The sequence below is a fragment of the Piliocolobus tephrosceles genome, chromosome 2, assembly GCF_002776525.5.
Source record: "Piliocolobus tephrosceles isolate RC106 chromosome 2, ASM277652v3, whole genome shotgun sequence".
In the NCBI taxonomy this organism is placed as follows: Eukaryota; Metazoa; Chordata; class Mammalia; order Primates; family Cercopithecidae; genus Piliocolobus; species Piliocolobus tephrosceles.
In genome coordinates, this window is record NC_045435.1 from 25,662,699 (window position 1) to 25,684,615 (window position 21,917).

Genomic DNA, 21,917 nt, shown 5'->3' on the forward strand with positions numbered 1-21,917 from the left:
CTAACTGAAATATAAAAAGGCAGGAGATTTTTGTCTGTTTGGCTCCCATTGTCTAGTCTATTATATGTTATATGCTTAATAAGTATTTGAGTGAATAATAAATATGTAAATTTATTTGCTCAAAGGCCAAAGCTAATATGCGGCAGAGATGAGAAAGGGCCCCTTCTCTGAACAGGACATTAAGAACTAGGGGAAAGGGGCCGGGTATGGTGGCTCATGCCTATAATCCCGGCACTTTGGGAGGTGGAGGTGGGCAGATAGCCTGAGGTCAGAAGTTCGAGACTAGCCTGGCCAACATGGTAAAACCCTGTCTCTACCAAAAATTCAAAATTTGCTGGTTGTGGTGGTGCATGCCTGTAATCCCAGCTACTCAGGAGGCTGAGGCAGGAGAATCGCTTGAACCCAGAAGGTGGAAGTTGCAGTGAGCTGAGATTGCACCATTGCACTATAGCCTGGATGACAGGAGCAAAACTCCCTCTCCAAAAAAAAAAAAAAAAAAAAAAAAAAGCTAGGTGAAAGGGAGAATACGCTGGAAAAATGCTAGGTGAAAGGGAGAATAGGCTGGAAACAAATTACCTAGGAAAAACAGGTTGATGGGTAAACAGATCTATCTTCCTTTCTTAGCATTGGTCAATATATTGGCTTCCAAGGGTATTCTTTGATTTATAAGACAAATGGAATACAAGATTTGGACTCAGCAATGCCTGCTTTGGAGAAACTTACAAAAGGGAAAAGAACACCCTTTAAGATGTGTGTGGGATTCTTCAGTCTTTGGGATGCAGACTGACATTTCCCGCCGTTAATGATCTTTCTTACGGGACACAGAGAAGGCTGCTTTCTTACCCCAGTAGTTAGTCTGACACCACGTGGCAGAGTTGTTGCCAACGAAACAGGAGAAGTGATGTCACTTGCCATTACAACCTCCCAACAACCACTCATGTTCTCTCTTCCCCTCAGAAACCATAAAGGTCTGATCTAGAAAATGATGGTTCCCGGTGCTGAAAGGGCCTACATCTTTACATTACTGCTTAGAAGACAGCAGACACTATTGTAAAATCTATAATGCAAAAGGCTTATTGTAAAATGTCTGTACACTCAGTGCTGCTAGGCATCAGCCTTCCCAAAAAGAACAACTTGATTTTTATATAAAACGTTATGAAATTATTTCTGACACGTAGATCCATACCATATAAATGCTATGACACATGCATTTGCTGCAAAATAGCAGTGTTCTTAAGGATAACCTGTAAAGCACCATCCAAAATAAATGTCTTTGTACTGTATCATAATTAAAATGGCTTTGGATTATGCACTTGGGAAGATATGTGGGCTGAAATTTCCTTTGCTATATCGCTACTTCTAAAATGTATCATTTTCTAATAACACATTATCCATAACCCCTTTTTGAGATGCTGGCAAATTTGAAAATTTATAAACTTATTTATTTTTTAGAAAAACAAGCAATATATTGATCATACTTTAAACTAGGAGGCAGCTTGCTTTAAGGAAACATTCTTAAAAAGCTTGCAATAAAAGTGTTTCAGGAAAAAAAAATCTCTATTTTGTTGACTTATATTTTATATCTTCCACATATTCTGAATATCTTCAATCATTTCTGAAAAACCACAGAAAATTCTATACCTAGACATTTTTCTCATTCCACAATATTCACAACAGAAAAAAAAATACAAAATTATCAACTATTAGATTTATAACTAGCAATTCAGTGAAAGTAGTCCTTTTTTATTTACGAAGAATTAGATCAATGCTACAAACAGTTTTAAGTGCTCAGCTGATCTTCGGAACATCTAAGGCAGAAAGGCAGTGGTGAACATTTTTACTCACCACAGGATACCCATTTACGGAGACTCAAAAATCTCCATTGTACCCTAACCTTCATATTCCATTGAAAACAAAGGAAACAGGAAAGATAAGTAAACCGGAAAGCATGCAGAACAAATTTATTTGGCTTTTTAAGTCCTCTTAGCTTTGTAAGATGACAAAAGAAAGCACAAATAGGGCTGCAGGATTGGATACTCCCTTCCCCAAACGAATAAAAAACAAATGCTTTTCTTCTTTTTCAACTAAGCTCCATTCTGTCCTGTAAGTGTGCTCAGGACTAGGTCATAGCTTCTCCAAGACAGGTTCTCTTGTGGAGCTTTAACATTACCTGTAACTGGGTTTCACCCCAGAATAATTAAATCTGAGTATCTAGGATATATTTTAGAGCTTCCCAGATGGTTCTATTGTGCAGTTTTTAAAAGTTTATCCTTTTGGTGTTTAATTGAACTATGTTAGGATAATGTTTGTGCGCTTATAGGGTATAGTGCTAAAAAGGAAAAAGAAATTTACCTTTCAATCTGACATTGTAGTAGACACTTTAAGTATGTGTTACATATCCTTAGACTATAACTTCAGTATATATTTTAATTCATTCTTTAAAAGATATAAGCACTAAATTAAAAATATGGGAAATAGACTATATTCTGTAAAGCTAATGAAATACTCATTATCGAACATGGATATCTTCCAGTAACATTGTGTTTCTTGAAACTAACAGTGTTTAAGCAAATATTCAAATATTGGATGCTATATATAAATAAAAAGATTGAGCTAGATCAGCAAACTATGGACCATGGGCCAAATCCAGCCACTGCCCATTTTGTGAATGATGTTTTGTTGGAAGTCAGTCATATCCATTATTCTACTTTTCTTTTCTTTTTTAGAAGGAGTCTTGCTCTGTTGCCCAGGCTGGAGTGCAGTGGCATGATCTCAACTCACTGCAACCTCTGACTCCCTGGTTCAAGCAATTCTCCTGCCTCAGCCTCCCGAGTAGCTGGGATTACAGACATGCACCACCACGCCCGGCTAATTTTTGTACTTTTAGTACAGAGGAGGTTTCACCACGTTGACCAGGAAGGTCTTGATCTTCTGACCTTGTGATCTGCCCGCCTTAGCCTCCTAAAGTGCTGGGATTACAGGCGTGAACCACCATGCCTGGCCTATTCTACTTTTTTTATAGCTGTAGTCATGCAACGATGGCAGTGTTGAGTAGTTGTGACAGAGACCATATGTCCCAAAAGCCACAAATATTTACTACCTAGACTTTAATAGAAGTTTGCTGACCCTCTGCTACAGTCCGGGTGTTTGTGTACCCCCAAAATTCATACGTTAAAACCCTAATCCCCAATGTGATGGCATTGGGAGGTGGGGCCTTTGGCAGGTGATTAGTTAATGAGGGGGGGTCCTCCTGAAGGGATGAGCGCCCCAGAGAGACACACCCCAGAGGGAACCTTGTCCCTCCCGCTATGTGAGCACACAATGAAAAGGCACCCTCTATGAACCAGAACGGGGGTCCTCACCAGACACCAAATCTGCCAGTGCCTTGATCTGGGACTTTGCACACTCCAGATTTGTGCAGAAAATTTCCGTTGTTCAGAATCTGCCAGCTTATGGTACAGTCACATGTTACCTAATGATGCAGATAAGTTCTGAGAGATGTGGTGTTAGGTGATTTCGTTGTTCTGCAAGCGTCATGCAGTGTATTTACACAAACCTAGATGGTATAGCTGACTACATACCATTGATCTGGGGTAAAAATCTGTGCAGCATGTTTCTGTACTGAACGCTACAGGCAGTTATAACACAATGGTGTTATATTTGTGTATTTAAACAAAAGAGGTAGAGCATAAAGACAGCATTTTAACCTTATGGCACCGCTGTCTCACATGCAGTCGGTCATCAACCAAAACATGGTCGTACAATGCAGGACTCTATGCTTTTATAGCAGCCCAGACAGACTAAGACACTCTTCAACTACATGACCTGTAGCCTGATTTTGGCTCTGAAATTTGTGACTAAAAAATTACTATAGCATTTCAAAAAGTCTTTTTTTCCAAAAGTGAAACACCAGCTAAGATATTGTAATTTAATATTATAAAAGTTCTGACAATATAAAGTGCACATGCAGCTTAGGTTTTCTTTCCTACTCTTAAAGTAAAATGCTCACTAAAAAGCATTTATGAAAGATGCCAGAATGGCAAAAAAAAAAAAATCAACCTCAAAAAATTGTATGGCATGTATTTCTTGAGGCTTAATAACATAGAATTAATTCTAGATTGTTTTTAAAAATGGTGTTTTATTTGAACAAGACCATATTGCGAGGTTTGTCTTGTTATGTAATGAGGCAATTGCTAAGCTACCATGACTACATTAATCTAAGTAAATGACTGCATGGAGCACGTCTCTTCAGTGAGAAAACAAGGGTAAAGGAAAGAAACCTACCATCTGTCATTCCTTCCCTTCGATGAGGCAGTGCTGGTTGTTGGTCCGTCCGCCCTCCCTTGTGTTTTTTAGTGGGCCGAGGCCTCTGACTTTGACACACGGCTGCGCTGGTGTTACTGTCAGTAGAAAATGGGCTGGTAGGTCGAGGTCTTTGAGAGGAGGTAAAGGCTTTTCCTAAAATGAAAATAAAGGGAATGGGTTCTAGAGAATGTCATTATAGCCTGCTGATTCTGTCCTGTATTTCTGCTCTATGACTAACCTGTAAATCTACCTAGAGATAACATTTGAAGATAGCAAATATTGGTGCATCTCTGTAGAAAAATATATCTTCTGCATTCTTAGGTGCATGTATTTTGTTCAATTTTTAATAAGCTAACAACACCCCCACTGACCCTCCCCAAAAATCAAACAAATGAACATAAAACAGATCCACCAATCCAAAACTCAATATTGCATGATCATACTTTTATTTAACCTCGACAATATTAGTGATATTTTCAAAGATGTATGCAAATTCATGCAGCTTTTAGTTCTTAAAATTAAAGAAGCTATCTATGAAGTATATACTGTTTTATTTGTTTAATAAAATTTCATCCTTGGAAACTTACAAAATCTCTCTGAACACAGAAAAATGCCATATGGTAATTACATCTGAAATTTTACATGAAAGGTCTGCTCAGACACATATATTAAAGTGACCTTACCACTTATGCACACACACGATGACTTCTATCTCTTTTGGCATAAACTCAATAACATCTGTGTAGAGGACAGCAGGTTAAAATCACCTTGTATATCCAGCGTGCAATAGGTATTTTCTGGTGAATATTATTGTATCTGAGCAGGCTCCAAGTTCTCATTGAAAAGTGATATGTGCTGTGTCCTTTCCTTGTGGTTTAGAGTAGGTGTACAGGGAAATATATTCTGGGAAAAGGTTAGCTAATAAATTTTCAACACCTTACGATTTTAATACCATGTTTATTATAGTAACAGAGGCCTGGTTTATGTGCATGTATTTATTCCCCTGTGTATGTTTTCATTTCATAAAACATTATTGTATGTAGTTACATTTTCTTAAGTCGATGTGACAGGATATTACTTAATGCTTTATTAGCTATTAGCATACATGCAAGAAATGCACTTATGCTTTCTAATGTATTAGTTTCCTTGCACGTTCTCCCTGCTCTGTTTACAGCTAATGCCACAAAAAGCACTCAAGCAACATAAAGTTTCGGACTTATTCCTTACAATGCAAGACAATTCAAATAACAGTTCTATTACAACATATTTTAGTTTGGATGCTATTTGAAAAATAAACCTCTGCAATGCTTAGAAGATATTTTTTATTTCATTTAAAGATAGCTAATGTATGTTCAAAAGAAATATTGGTGGTATAATTCCAAGAAAACTTCCAAGACTCATTTTTATAACCTGAGAGTTTACAGAAGGGTAAAAATCATTTTTCTTTACTATTTGATAACAGTTAAGATTTTGCAAACGTAATGTTTTATTAGTTTGTTTTGCAAGTAAGTTCAGTTTAATTCATATATTAGAATATTCTTATATGTATAGTTAAGAACTATACATACAAATATAAAAGCATGCATCATGCCTAAGTTACTTTGTTTCAAATGTTTACAAATTACTGATCTATTATTAATCCCACATCCTTTTTTTGTGGAATGAGCAGCACTTGAAAAATTATAAAATTGTTCTTTTATATGATTACTTATCACTCTCAGAAATCAAAATTAAATTACCCTAAAGAGAAATACACATGTAGTCATTATTTTATTCAACTTGCAAATGCAGTGGGTGTATCTTTAATTAGCATCCTTTAAGACAAATAATAAATTATTGTATTAAAATCTTACTAGCCAAACGATTAATAAGACCATAAGCTATTTGAACTGGTAAGACCAACAGCCTTAGACCCATTTACCCCATGCTAAGGAAATCTGCCCAGAAAATGCATTTGCAGAAAGAGATGAGGCAAAGGAAAGTAATGGAGATAAAAGCTGAGTAAATTTAATCACTGGGTACATTATTAATTGTGTGAGGATTTTGCAAAGTGTGAGTTATTGAAAATTTAATGGCAATCTTAGTTGCTGCTTTGCCGTAATATAAAAAGGAAGCATATTCCAATTAATCAGCAAAGCCGTGAAGAGAAAGGAAAATCAGAGATAGAAAGTGGTGAGGAGGAGTCTTTTCTTGGCTCTGCAAAACTAGCATCAGAAGAGAGTTTTGGTAATGGAGCATCCAAATTGTGTTCATGCACATTAAAGAAAGCCCTACAGTCAGACTCACTGAGGGGAAAGAACAGGAGAAAAGAGGTCAGTGTCCAAGGACAAGATTCTCTCATGCAAAGAGTGTTGACTTGGAGTCTACCAACCTGTTCTTGTAAGGCTGGTTCCATCCAGCCTAAAACCAGCTTTATCTGCTGCTGCCACCAGTGCTTGTGCAAAACTGCCGCTGGCAAAGATAGAGCCATCGGAGGAGCTACCTACACTAGATCTATGACTAGAAAAGTTACGATCCTCATCAGATGCAGAGCCCCATCCATTTACCATTGAACCTAAAAACAAATGTAGTGGTCTAGTGAGTTGTAGATATTGAAAATCTCATCTGCTGTACACACTATACTAATGAGCAAGTAGGCTGTGCTCGCTTCTTCCTTGAAGTTTAATCATGATTTCTTTAGCCAAACGCAAGTATCATGTACATTTTAAACATTTTTTGTGCAGAAGAAAGAAGCTCATTTAAAACCTGTATCTGTTTGCAACAATCAGCAAACCATGTGTTGTACTGTTCAACTCTTACATTGTTTAAACTATTACACAATCAGTTTCCAAAAGAGAGTTGTGATGTATATTTTAAGCGACTATAAATCAGAAATGAACACTTTCAGTAAAACAAACTTAGTGTTCTTAAACTCATCACAGACTCAGTTGAAGAAATAGTGCGAATATATTTTGAATTTAATGCAGACTCCAAAGATAATCTGCATAGAAACTATACTATATCATAACAGGCAAAAATTATTTCAAGATTTTAAAATATAAACTTAATTACAAATAACAACAAAAATTCACAAACAAAAAACGTATAAACGATACCAAAGCAAATGAACTTAGAACATAAGAAAAATATATTTTAAAGAAGTTCTATTAATTTAAATGCTCTTTTTGCTTACTTTGCCTTTTAAGTTATTTATGAACTTCAGTTTTCTCTTTAATACTAAGATTTATGTTAAAAAGTAACATTTATAAGGACTATCATCGGCATTAATATGAATTTTTTCTGCAAAATGCAACATGGGAATAGAGGAAAATAAATTTTATGTTTAAAGAGCTGTAAGTCGTGAAGATACTCAAACATTTTTTCTTGATTTTCTAGCAAGTCATTTATAATTTTATACATTTTCTTAGACAAAAACAAACAGAACATAATCTACTTAATAAAATTAATATTACAAGATTTATTCATGTTGGTATACCATTCATTCATGACACAAAAAAACTACCAAGTATTGCTTATCCTATTTTTGTTAGAAGATGGGCAAAAAGTATTTGTAAGAAACTAATTTAAGATTTCTAAATAAATCAAATACATATTTACATAAAAGAGATGAAAGTCAAATGCTATAGACTGTTTATTTATTTATTTTTTCTCTAATATTTAAGCAACTACAGAATAGTTAGGAGTGTTGCCCTGATGTCGTATTTGTAATTTTAGTCAAGGGGCCAGGATACAACGACATGGATTCATGCACTTTCAATACCAAGAAAACAGAAGCTGAACTGGTTTGAATGATCTGAGAAGTTAAAAGGGTGTTAAGTGTAGCAAAGAAAGATAGAGTTTTGATTCTGGTTGCCAAAAGCACAGAGATACACTTTTTACTTTCCAAACAAATTCCCTTGACACAGGCCACTGCAAGGAAGGCGAGATAATACCAGCAACTGAGCCTCTTCTGAGAGAATCACTTCTGGGTTAATAACCACAAGTCAAGGACCAACAATCCAAAATGAAAGAAGAAATGATGCAGTAGGCTTTGCAATGTAATGCTGTACTAGATAAGAAAAAAAACCAAAGAAATTCAGTGAGGGGGTCACAAAAGAATATGAAACTCTGGAACTGAGGATAGTTTAAAAACATCTGAAAGCTCACTCCCAGTCCCTTCCTTGTGCTCTTTTCTGTTTTCTAAATGCCTGCTCTTACTATAAAATTACAAATAAACATCCCTTTAATCTTCATCTTATTTCACTCCTAAACTCCTCCTACCTACTTTCATTCGAATCTCTTCTGTCTTCCTCATTGCTTTCTGCACTATCTTTGTGAAGCACTTACATACATGTGTTCCTCTGTTTAAAGCCTTACCCAGCTCGCCAATGCCATGTCCAAACTGCCAATTAAGTATTTGCAACTCTTCAATATCTAGCCTAGCCTGCTGATACGATGTGGCTCTGCATCCACACCCAAATTTCATCTCGAATTGTAATTCCCATGTGTCAAGGGGGTACTTTGTGGGGGGAGTGGATCATGGGGGCGGTTTCCCTCAGGCTGTTCTCATGAGAACTGGTTGTTCGGTAAGTGTCTGGCATTTCCCCTGCTCGCTCGCTCTCCTGCTACCATGTAAGACATGCCCCCTTGTCTTCTGCCATGATTGTAAGTTTCCTGAGGCCTCTCCAGCCATGCGGAACTGTGAGTCAGTTAAACCTCTTTTGTTTATAAATTACCCAGTCTCCGGTAATATCTTTATAGTAGTGTGAAACCAGACTAGTGTACCTGCTGTGTATTAGTCCTCATCCACTCTTACAGCCTGTGTGTCTCCTTGCTCATTTACATAACATCATCTTTCATTCTTTAGACAGAGATATTGCCACTAACGCTATTAACCACTGACAAACTTTAAAGTCTAAATTAAATGCCATTTCTGTTATCACCTTAATTCTATCTTATTATAGGGAGAATCCATCTCTCTACCTCCTTTGGTTTCCAAACACTACACATAAACTCGCGTATCAGTTCTCTCTATATAACACGGTCTGCTGCACATTCCTCTCCTAGACAGTGGAATTCTGGAGGTTAGGAACTATTTCATATCTATTTTCATATTTTTTGTTCAGGGACATTTTACATTAGAAATCCAATAAACAGTAGGCATATGGAATTAAATACATTCAACTTTTTCATTATTCTATAATTCTGTGTATGACATTATTTGATGTGTAACTTCTTAGCAATAGAAAGAACTTTCTCATAGGAACTCTTAGAAAGTTTATTAAATAAGGAATATGATGATACTATATAAATAGTATACATATATGTGATATATACATGTGTGTATTGGTTATGCTTTGATACACTTAAATATTGATATTTAGCAATATCTTTTTAAAATTAAGATAAAAAATTTACATTAAGTGGCAGCTTAGTTTCTTTGGAGTGTAACTTTTCCATCCATGTTTATCCATCTTAAGGCACTTGGCCCAGTGATTTGTTTTCTAAAATTTTTATTTTTCCACTATAACCAGCCTAAAAATAGTTGAGTTTCTTTGGTTTCATGTCTATGTCTGCTTGCTGTGTAATTCCAGCCTGAGGATCTAGCAGAGTGACACATTTGGTCTCTGAACCTATAAAACTGACTGTGGTGTAGCTATTGAGAGGTGAAATCAGTAAATCCTACACTACAGTAGTAGCACTGAAGAAATTATATCCTGTGAGACCTCCTAGCAGAGAATCAGCCTAACTTTCCGCCTCAAATAATCCCATTTATCTCCCTGCGGTAACTTGCCAGTCCTTCATCCGAGCATTTCCACACACACACTTGTGATACTCTAAACAAACGGACTACTTCCTGCCTTTGTGTCTTTGCTCTGCCTCTCTCCCAGCCTTTAGTGCTCCTTGTATGTCCTTAAAACTCCCAATTATTCAACACGTTTTCCCTGCTGCTTTTCGTCTCCCTCTGGGAAGAGAGAGTAACATGGAAGACAGGGCTTCAAGTGAGTATTGGTAAATACAGAAAGAACATCAGCTGTTCTTTCTTTTGTACTTCTTGTAAGAGCAAAGAGACAAGATAGATGACTTTAGAATTCAAGATATGTGGCCACAGATACTTGGCCATATCAGGCAACAGGAAATCTCATGACCCAATCCGAAGAGACGGAAGTGTCTCATGTTAGTGTAGTTGTGTTTGCCTTCAAAACGGAGGGCAAGGAACATAGAAAGAAATTTTCTCTCTCCTTCTTTTCATCTCTCCACCTCTCTGTCTGGTATCTTCGACATCCCTTCCTCTACAGTTTGGTTAAGATGTATGGAATGGGCATATCTATGGTAAATATTTTAAAAAGACATTTGGCCACATTCCATAAATCAAATAGTATATAAAATATTAAAATTCCTTCTGTAAAATGGCTAAAATATATTGAACATCCACTGATTTTACCTCTTAGTGGCCTTTCTAGAAAAAGGAAAAATGTTGAGATTTAAACATGAACAATGAGCTGAAGATCTAGGTAAACAATTACCCCTCTAAAAAGAGAGAGAGAGAAGTAAAAGATAATGAATGAACAAAAATAAAAATATGAATTCGCAAATTTAAAAGTAAGTCACTTTTGTGATAACTGATTTTTCTTTCATAAACGTAAGTATAAACATGAAAATTAAAATGGACACCAGGTGAAACCAATTCGGCTAGAGGCTTCTGACAAATGGTAAGCACTCCATACCAATTTGACATGTTTTAACCCCAAACATAATCAATACATATTTAAATGTTTAATGAAAAATGAATTTACGTCAGATAGCCAAATTTATTTGTGTTTACATTTTCAATCGTTCCAAATTTCCCTGATTTAAATTTCAGAAAGGCCACAAAAAAATCTCAAATGTATTCAAGCTGTTAAAGTAGTCCTGCACATAGGACATTAAGTTGTTGCTCGAATGTTACTGAGCAGTAAAATACCATGATAAAGTGGCATCTTGCTGTGTCTCTATTACATCTTCAGCACTAAAATTAATTTATGATCAGTCATCAATTCATTTACATGTCGTTTTATGCTAAATCTTTCCTTGCTGATAAATGCTTATCCTTAGATCCATTAAGCTAGAGTAAAGTCTGTGCTTTATAATATGACCCTGCTAATTGTTGCATTACCATTTTTATGAGATACAAAAACTAGCTGTCCCCCATTTTTTTCAACCAATATTTAATCTATGAACTTTTCCTATTCAATGTTATTTGTCGACCTGTTAAGTAAAAGCTGCAGCTACAAATGTCTTTAGACAAATTAATCCAAATATTGACCTTTGCCTACATGTAGAAAAACATGTCAAATCTGCAGAACTTCTTCTTTCACTCAAACATTTTGAATATGCAACGGTTCTACCTGCATGCCTCAGAGAGAAAGGAATGTGTAATCATCTCTAATCCCAGCACTTTGGGAGGCTAAAGTGGGAGGATCACCTGAGGTCAGGAGTTGAAGAACAGCTTGGCCAACGTGGTGAAACCCTGTCTCTACTAAAAATACAAAAACATTAGCTCAGCGTAGTGGCCCGGGCCTGTAATTCCAGCTACTCAGGAGGCTGAGGCAGGAGAATCTCTTGAACCTGGGAGGCAGAGGTTGCAGTGAACAGAGATTGCACCACTGCACTCCAGCCTGGGTGACAGAGTGAGACTCCATTTCAAACAAACAAACAAACAAACGAAAGAAAGAAAAGGAATGTGTAATACATATGGAAAGCAAAATAAGCAATTAAAAATATCTTCATTAGGACATATGATGCTTGATACCTTGTTTCACTCAGATAAAAATTACATGTGTAATGTCCCCTTTCCCCTTTTTATCTGCTCAATTTTGAAATATATATTTAATTGTTCTTTAAAGACATCAAACCTGTTGAAGTAGTCTAAGAAATTAATTTGATTATCGTGGCATTATCCCTGACATTTTCCTTAATACTAAACTTATTTTCCTTTAAGTTTTGTAGAAAAGCAAAGTTTCAGGTCAAATATTTTAGTGGCCGAGGCTCTAAAAGCTGTGTGGTTGAGTCAGACTGTGAGGCCGCTAGGTTTCATTGTTTGCATATTGACTGCTGTGGGAGTTCCAGTACAAACCTCCAAAAACATAAACTAGAAAATATAGAGCCATGATTTCCTTTCAGCTGTAGGATTCATGTGGATCCAGCAGTCGAGGAAACTTTCTACTTGTCTCACTGAACAGGACACAATCTCAGCCTTCCTTTTTGTGATCACTGAGGCAGTTAGAAGCTCTGCTACACGCTGAGGACATTTTCCCCCTGCACTCTCTCCTACTGCCTTCTGTTTCCTTTTTCCTGGTGGTGTCATTAAATTCGGGAAATAATTACCCTTGACTCCCACCATGGAAGTTACAGAAAGAAGTACTGGAGCCCTCTCCCACACCGTTACCCAACGGTTTGGCATTTAGGAAGAAATTACAGGCTTATTCCTGAAGACAGAAACAAGCCTTTATGTTTACTTTCTAGCACAAACAGAGTCCAGTGAGCTGTAATAAATAAGTATGTTGTATTTTATTACAATCAAACAAGTGTGCATTATGAGCATAGATTACGAAAATTATTAAAATGAGGTTCACTGCAAAAAGTGCTGCTAGAGCTGAATTTTGGTAGCATGGGTCACTATAAATAAACACGGAACTGAATGTGAAAAAAATTAATCACAAAAGTCACATCTAAAATTAATATCTTGATCTTGATTAAATGCGTAAGGAAAAAGGACTCATGTTTCTAGAGAGAAAATTACATGTTGTGCTTGTATACATATTTATTCATGTGTGTTTATATACACACACTCAGTTCCACATATTAAGCAACAAACCAGCATATTATTTTCCTCTTAAATATACCTATGCCACAGATCAGAAGAAAGTTGTATGTTCCCAGAGCAGGGATCATGATAATTTGTCTTTAGAGTAAGACTGATCGATTTTGAACATTCTTCTTCCATTTATCAGGTGGGTAACCTGGAAAAAGGCTTTAAAACCCTCGGTGACTCAACTTTTTAGTCTAGTAAATGAAAATAATACTATTAGTAGGGTTGTGAGGATTAAATGGATTAATATACACTAAAACTTTATAATAGAGATCAGCACACTTTTTCTGTAAAATGACAAACACTAAGTATTTTAGGCTTTGCTGTCCCTGTCATACATTCTTCTTAGTTGTTTGTTTGTTTCTTGTTTTCCTACAACCCTTTAAAAAATGTGAAAACGCATTCTTAGCTCATGCGACCACACGAAATATAGGCTACTGCTTAGAAAGATGCCTTGCGTGGGCCGGCCGCAGTGGCTCGTGCCTGTAATCCCAGCACTGTGGGAGGCCGAGGCATATGGATCACGAAGTCAAGAGATCAATACCATCTTGGTCAACACGGTGAAACCCCGTCTCTACTAAAAATACAAAAATTAGCCGGGCGTGGTGGCGGCGCCTGTGGTCCCAGCTCCTCGGGAGGCGGAGGCAGGAGAATGGCGGGAACCCGGGGGGCGGAGCTTGCAGGGAGCCAAGATGGCGCCGCTCACTCCAGCCTGGGCCACAGAGCCAGACTCCATCAAAAAAAAAAAAAAAAAAAAAAAGAAGAGAAAGATGCCTTGCACTTAGTAAAGGTTGTATATGTGTTGCCTATTATTATTATTATTGAATCTAAATTTTTAGCCAAGTGATTAGAAGTAATAGGCATTCAATAGGTGTTTGTTGTAGAAAGAAAGAAATATTAACAGCAGACCTGCAAATACGTATTATCCACTACTGAGATCATGGGATATGGAACTGCTGTTACTTTCTTCTTTTTTTAGCCTTCTCCCCTCATAGACCATCATTTCAAAATTTAAGAACTCCCTCACAAATTAGTTGCTATAAAAACTTTTGCAGTTAACATGCTTATTTCTTTACAAAAAAATGGTTTCTGTCCCTGAATAACTGCTGATCTATTCCCTAATGTGGCAGCTGTGAAGTGCAATATATCCAAGTAAAATTCTGCGTAATTTCACATACGGCTTACTAGCCCATCTCAGGGTTGTTATTGAACATTCTGATTGGCTTCAGAGTTCCAGGGATTGGAACCCAATATTCTGATTGGCTTCAGAGTTCCAGGGACTGTGTAACTCATGCTGCCTCCTGTAACTGTGAGATCTATTTAATAAAATGGTCATTAGTTTCAAGAAAGTGAAAATAACTAACCAAATTTCAGGGGGAGGTAATGACTAATTTATTCACACCACAAACATATTTAGAACCCACAGTAACTGGTGGTATGATCCGCATCCACTGTATGGGCACTTACCATGTTAAAAATGTAAAAAGCTCGTAGAAATAATGCCTGTTTTATTGCCCACCTCATTCAGTGCTAAACTAGCCTGAAGAGTCTGAGGAAAACATAAGCACGTTAGAACAACATTCATTGGCCTGCTGATTTCTCTAATATTCAGTCTCTATATACATCCACCTCAGGGCTATTCTCCTACGTGTCTGCATGCGCGCATGCGCACACACTTTATCACACTTACAGCCTTATCTACACTCTCACACGTTTATACACACACTCCGTACACAAGCACCCACATCCACATTCCAAGACACTCACACACCTAACACATACTCTCTCTCACACACACACTCATAAGCACTTACATACCATAGAAAGCAAATTAAATCTTTGATCACACCTTCTCCACAAAGTTATTGTGGAAGAGAAAGAGAAAAAAAAGAGTGGGTTTGTATTTGGCTACTTTTGTGTAGAGCACAACTTCTTTCACGAAAGAGATGTATTATTCGTAGGATAAGCTCATCATGGAATACAAACCGAAACACCCTGAGGTTTTTATATATGGCAGTAATTAAGCAGTGAATTCAAGGAGGAAACCAGACTTTTTTTCTTAGCAATAAAAGCTTCATTTGGAGTGAACATTACACTAGCTACAGGAAAAATGCAGATTGCTTGAGCTGCAGTCACATCAGGTAGCCTAACATGTCACAGGTGAGCATGTAAAAGTGCGAAACGGCATTCCCCTGATTTATAGACATATTTATCATCTTTGACATTATAATATTTAATAAAAGAACTACACAGATTATAGCTGACTTTTTTCATCATTATTGCAGTTTGTTACTGCATTTCTAATGGAAAAGAGTTCAGTATCATAAGTGAAATATGCAAAAATATGCAGAATTTTACCCTGAAGGAGATTATGCTGGAAACTCAGGCAAAGGGGTTTAACATAAAAGTGCACTAATAAGTCCGCTCTCTGCATTTGAGGATTTTAACCTGTGCTCTGTCACCTTCGGTTGGATCTGGATTTCAAACCACAGCAGTGTATCTGTGGCTCTTAAATCTTAATTAGGCTGGCAAGCAGACCAGCCCCTAAGAAAGAAGAAAAACTGAAAAATGGGCTCGTGCATCACACATTGTGTAATTCAGGGAGGAATGCAGAGGAAAATCACAGGCACTGATGCTGCTTTATCATTGTCATAAGCCAGTTTCCATCAGTGTTTGCAGAACTCTAACACATTGTGTAAAATCTGTGAAAGTTTGGAAGCTGTTGGCATAATTAAGTGAGATTGTGGTCAAATCACTCCGAGGATGAAAACTGTCATCACAGTAAATACAAATATGAGCAGTCTTCTGAGAAGACCCAGTGAAACGCAGAGACCAGACTTCAGTTTGTGGTAGCTCTGTCTACACAGTCATGTAGGAGGCATTTTCTTGTGTCTCCAACAATGTACATCTATTTGAATAGAAAGACTGAATTTTTAGTTTTCTCCATATTCATTGTGGCCATATTAGGATTTAAAGTTTTCTTTAAAAAATTTGGTACATTTAAATCCCTGAAAATACGTTATACCTCAGTCCTGGGATCATCATAGAAGAGTTCTAATGGAACTGTTTCACTTGGTGAACAAGGCAAGAGAAAGCCAAAGAAGTACACAGAAAAAATAACTGCATTTCTTGGAAGAGAAGCATTTACTAGATTCAGCAATGTGAAATGCATAAACATATGGTTTATCTCGCTATGCATTTTCTTCACTCTAAAAATAATACCTTGTGCAACCTTGAAGTGCTTTATTCAGGAGACTTGCTTACTTTCTATCAGTGAATGATTTTACAGAGTGAAATATCAAGAAGCATTTTAAGATTGCATTCACTTCATCTGCTGTTCCTGATATATATAAAAAAGATCATTTCTAAAAGTCAAGGTTTTCATGTAATAGACTTGGTTTCCTAGTAGAGCGAACTTCTCATGAAAGCCCTAGATACCACTGAGTTTTCTTTCATGTCTTTAACGCTCTTTAAAATTCATGAATTTTCTTATCAGTTTTGCAGGAAAGCAAAAGTATTTCCAAATCCTTTTTGAATTTTGTATTTAATATTAACATATTTGAAATGTTACAGAAATAGATGGAGTGGAATAAATCTTACAATAAGGAAGTAGTTGATTTTTGATGCATTTTAACGTTACCAGTAGGTCAGTTATTCCTATTAAATTGGTTCCATTACCTGTCACAGAGCTGTCTAGATTGTCCATACTGGATCCAGGAGTCTGGTCCAGTGCTCTCAGGGGCCTGGGGATTTCTAAAGCTTCCTCTTCATCGTCAGCATCATCATCTGGAACATCTGTTTCCAAATCAGAAATCAAGGCTCCGGACACATAACCTAATGGTGGAACCGGAGGCTGTGGAGGTTGATTATTGCTTTGAATGTGCCTAGAATTCAAATGAAATTTAAAAAAGAAAAGCAACTCATTAACATGCAACAAAATCATAATTTCAATTAAATGCATGCTATAGTGACTCATATTGTCTTCTTCCTTTCCATTAACTAATTCTGGAGCTTGTAATGCTTTCAGCAGAGACAATGACTATGAATATGAGCTTCACCAAACAAGGAAAACATAGACCACTAAACTCTTCACTTGGGATAATACGTGGAGGAAAAAAACTACGGACCCAGTATTTTTGTGAAAAGAAGTCATCTAGAGGGGCCTAGGAATATTCGCCACGAGGAACTATTTAAAGTGGACATTTTTCTCCAAAAATACTACACCTTTGTTCCCAGTTTAGTGTCAAAATTCTACTCAGTCTGTGTAACCCATGCTGCCTGCTGGACCTTATGAAGAAAAGATGTCACATGAGGACCTAATATTCTGTACCTCCCAACCCTGAACACATTCCCCACCCTGGAAGGCTTCCTCCCCGCACGATCCCTCTCACATCAAGGCTGGAAGGCTGTTTCCACGTTCACTGTAACCCAGTGTAGGGCAGGCACAACTGATTTGTGCTCCAGCAGCTATGTATGCATCTGTCTCACTCACCAAAGTCTTAAACTCCTCAAAGGCATAAACGATTCATCTAAGCATTCTCTGTGTTTAGAACACTAGTGTATATCATAAACCTTTTGCAATGAATACATCTAATCTCAGCCTTATGAAATAAATAGATCATGCATTATCAACTCTTATTTATTTATTTCTTTATTCATTCATTCATTTACTTATTTTGAGAGACAGGGTCTTATTCTGCCACCCAGGCTGGAGATGCAATCATGGCTCACTACATCCCTGACTTCCCAGGCTTACGTGATCCTCCTGCCTCAGCCTCCCAAGTAGCTGGCATTACAGGTGCGCTTCACCATGCCCAACTAGTTTTTAAATGTTTTGTAGAGTGGGACTATATTGTCTAGGCTGGCCTGAAACTCCTGGGCTTAAGCAAGCGTCCCGCCTCAGCCTCCCAAAGTGCTGGGATTACAGGCATGAGCTATCGTGCTTGGCCCAACCTTCTTTAGAATTTATTAAAGTGAAGGTCAAATTTAAGTGACTTGTTTCAAACCAGGTAGCTAACAAAATGTGAAGCTGGGCAGGAAGGTCCAGTTGATTTGTTTTGAGTCTACTCAGATTTTCTTCAAAACCATAAAATGCTAAATGAAATCAATTCATTGTTATTTGTTACCAGCATTAAAAAGTGAACGTACTACATGTTTTAACATTAAGTATTTTCTTTGCCTTCATAAAAAAGGTATTTGAAAGACCATGCTATTTAAGGGAGATATTATAAAGTACTATGCATTTTTAGTGTTGGCTCGTGAATGAAAGACATTAGATTATTTTTCTCTGTCATTTGCATGCTTTGGGAAAAGTATTTTAATCTTCCCGAATTTGTTTAATATTCCTCTCCCAACTGGCTTCTTACTTGTAACCAACCTCAGTGTTAACAGGATTCTTGATATTTCAATGTTAAAACAATTTCTAGTTCTGGAAGTTACCTCAATATCATCAGACCCCAATCTTCAATCTTTAATAGATTAGGAAGTTGAGGCCCCAAGTTAGTATTTGGCATTCATCACAGCCTGCTAGTTGAAAAATCAGAAGAAATAGCAAGTTTCCTAAGTATTACTACAGAAAAGCTTGAGGATAGATGAGCACATCTTGCTATAAATGTTGCCTCCAATCTGCTTATGAATTGGGAAGGGAGGCAGCCAAGTGATGCGCAAGAGGCTATAGGGCAATATGATTCATTCTCCTGTAAGGATGTGGACTTGGGTCCTGGAAAGGATGGATCAGACCAACACTCTGGTCCCTACATCACTGTTGACACCTCTTGATAAAACAAATATACCTTGATGGATGAAAAATGTACTCCTATTTAAGCACAATTAAGAGGTAAAATGAAATACAGGAAGAGGATACGTAACCCATTTATAAATATCTTCCAGTGACAGGCACCGTGCTGTTTACTTCATGAATCAATAGAAACAGATCCTGGGAGGTGGAGCCTGGGAATTATTATTTGTTAAACAGTCCTCCTATGATGTCGATGTGCAACCCAGATGGAGAGTCACTTCCAAACCAGAAGCACATGCAGGCTCATAACTCCTAGAGGTAGACTCAGCCAAGACGTTCTGAAAGATTGCTGGTTGACTAGGAACACACTCAGAAAAAGAAACAGGGTGTCCTCTATGGGTGTTTGGAGCAGGCGGAGATGAACTAATTTGTTCATTCTTTTAGCAAATATCTATCAAGCACTTACTAAGGGGTACACTCTTCTAAGTGTGGGAAGACAGCAGTGAACAACTCAGGGGTGAAAACCCAGGCCTTTCTAAATAACAACAGCTAATACACAGCCAGGTACAGTAGAGTATATAAGTTCATACTCATGTCATTCTCACAAAAAGTAGGATATGTAACAAAAGAATTGAAGCTCGACCCAAGAGAGATTAGGCCTTTGCCCTCTACTCCTGGGAGGTAATCTCTAAGCCCTTAGAATGTCCTGCTTGATAAAAGTCTCTCTGTTTACCTAGAGACCTTAGGCTACTCCAGAAAGCACAGCAGTATGATTTATGTTGGGGCTTCGAGTTGCACGGTATCACCTCAGCCTCTGGAGGGGCTGGAAATTGAGGTCAGCCATGTGGGTAGTCAACAATGCCTGTGTGACAGAGCCCAGATGAAGTCGCAGGACCTCAGGGAAGGTCTGCCCATCCCTGGCTGGCAATTCCCCCTGGTGTTTAATGTCACGCTTTTTGTTGGGAAAGTAACGCTATGATTCCACTGAGAGAGGACAACTGGAAGCTCTGCTTTTGGAATTTTCCTGGACTATGTCCCATGCATTTCTTCTTTTGGCTGATTTTAATGCATATCTTTTCACTGTAATAAACTGTAGCTTTGGGTGTAAAATCTTTTGGTGAGTTCCATGACTTACTATAGAGAATTCTCAAACTTCAGGGTGGTCTTAGGGACCCTTGAAACTTGTACTTGCTATCAGAAATATAGGTGGTCTTGGACTGCCCTCTAATTTCCTATATGAGCTAATTCCTATTATCACCATCATTTTACACATGGGGAAACTATAGCATATAAATGTTTAGCAAGTTGCCCAAAGTCAAGCAGCCAGTAAGACAGGTTCATCTCCACAGCAGTCGTCCCAACTTTGGCTGTTGCAGTCAAATTCCAGATCATGGCAGTCAGAATCTTTCTCTGGGAGTGGAGCTCAGGTACCAATATATTTTAAGGTTATCCAAATGGTTCTAAAATGTAGGCAAATTTGAGAACCCTTCAGCTTGAGTCTGTGCTTTAGACGACCAAACTGCATTGCTTCATTAATTAACATGAAGGAATTCTATGGCTCTTGAAGCAGCTGACTTCAACTTACATAGTGATGTTTTATAAAAAGCAGATTGATGAAAAATGATAGCGTTTAACGGCAAGTTGTCTTTGGCCTTTCAGAAACCATCTGACAATTGTTGGAAAACGTTCAAGAATGTCTTATCTTAAGAAAAGAGGCTGTTTGTAATGATCTTTAAGTAATATTCCTGCTTTTGGTATCTCTTTCTATGTACAGTTAGCTGTATTTTAAAAATAAATACTTCATTAATAATGAGCATAAGAATTATTTATCCCCAAGGCTAGAACTATTTTAAAAAACAAAACAAATACTATTTAAAAAATTTACTCAGACTTCAAGCACAAAGTGTAAATCAACAGAAGGAAATTGGAGTATGATATGGAGATTTAAAATAGTGATATAACAGTCTTGCCTTTGAAAATTAAAATAGAAACATTGAATAACAAAACAAAAAAAAACCTGTATAAAATTGTGAGAGTTAGTCCCATTTATATATCTGTGTTAATTCCTCAGGATACCTAGGTAAATTGCCACCTATAGTTTATAGAAGTTTATAGATTGATTAGAAAAAGAAATGTGAAATTTTTGATTACTCCTGCTTTTCATGCATTTACTGATTACTAATATTGTTGGTTTTTTCTGTTGCGTTTAACTCAGGTAAAGAGAGTCTTTTAATAACTAATACTGACCATATGTGATTTGCAGAAGCTCACATTTACATATTGACAACCACATCCAGAATTAATCACAGGCACTTTGAGGAATCTAAAAGGAGTCTTTTATTACATCATGGGATGTGAGTTCAAGGATATGCTAACTGAAGATAAACCATAAATTAGAGAAGACTCTGGTGTAGCCAAGAGCACTTTAGCCTGAAATACAGCAGATTTGAATTCTTGCTCTAGTTCTAATTTTAGTTCTAGTTCTAGTTCCAGCTCCAGTTCCAGTTTCAGTTCTAGTTCTAGTTTTGGCCAAATTATTTAACATTTCTGCAGATAAAATATATTTATCTAAATGATTAAGGAGTTATACAAAATCACTTTTAAACCTAGCTGTGTAGTTCTATCAGAATCTCTTGTGAATTTATTTTCAAAAAATCCATGTGTTGAAAGTATGGGTCTCTTGACTTAAGATATTTACCATGTTTGTTTTGCTATATCAAACTGATAGGCTCTTGTCAACTCATCCAGGTGAGCCTGCAGCATGGGTTGCATCTCTTCCCGTGGGGATGGAGTAAGAGTTGCAGTGGACTGCTGTCCAAAGGAGATAGCAGGAGAAGAAGCCACGCCTCGGACAGGAGGTGTTGGGACCCTATCATCATCTTCTTCCAGTTCATCTTCCAGACCTTGATGTAGGTAAGTTTGTACTGGCAATGGTGGGCACCAGCTATCACTGTCATAGCTGAAATTAAATGAGAAAAATATGCACATTGACACAAATACACATACACATACATGCACGCAATTCTACTGGCAGTAAGCAGCAAC

At 37.2% G+C, this 21,917-nt stretch overlaps 1 protein-coding gene across 5 annotated transcripts in view; it reads right to left on the minus strand.

Moving 5' to 3' along the window:
• ROBO2 (roundabout guidance receptor 2) overlaps nucleotides 1–21,917 on the minus strand; it is a 1,747,433-nt gene that overhangs the window by 7,954 nt on the left and 1,717,562 nt on the right. For 4 of the 5 annotated variants that reach the window (XM_023184990.1, XM_023184988.1, XM_023184991.1 and 1 more), the window contains 3 exons: nucleotides 21,571–21,831; nucleotides 16,814–17,019; nucleotides 4,285–4,458 (listed from right to left, as the gene is read on the minus strand). In XM_023184990.1, coding sequence (XP_023040758.1) covers nucleotides 4,285–4,458; nucleotides 16,814–17,019; nucleotides 21,571–21,831 — 641 coding nt within the window. Of the gene's footprint in view, nucleotides 1–4,284; nucleotides 4,459–6,676; nucleotides 6,860–16,813; nucleotides 17,020–21,570; nucleotides 21,832–21,917 lie in introns of all 5 variants that reach the window. The other variant, XM_023184987.1, reaches the window with a different exon arrangement.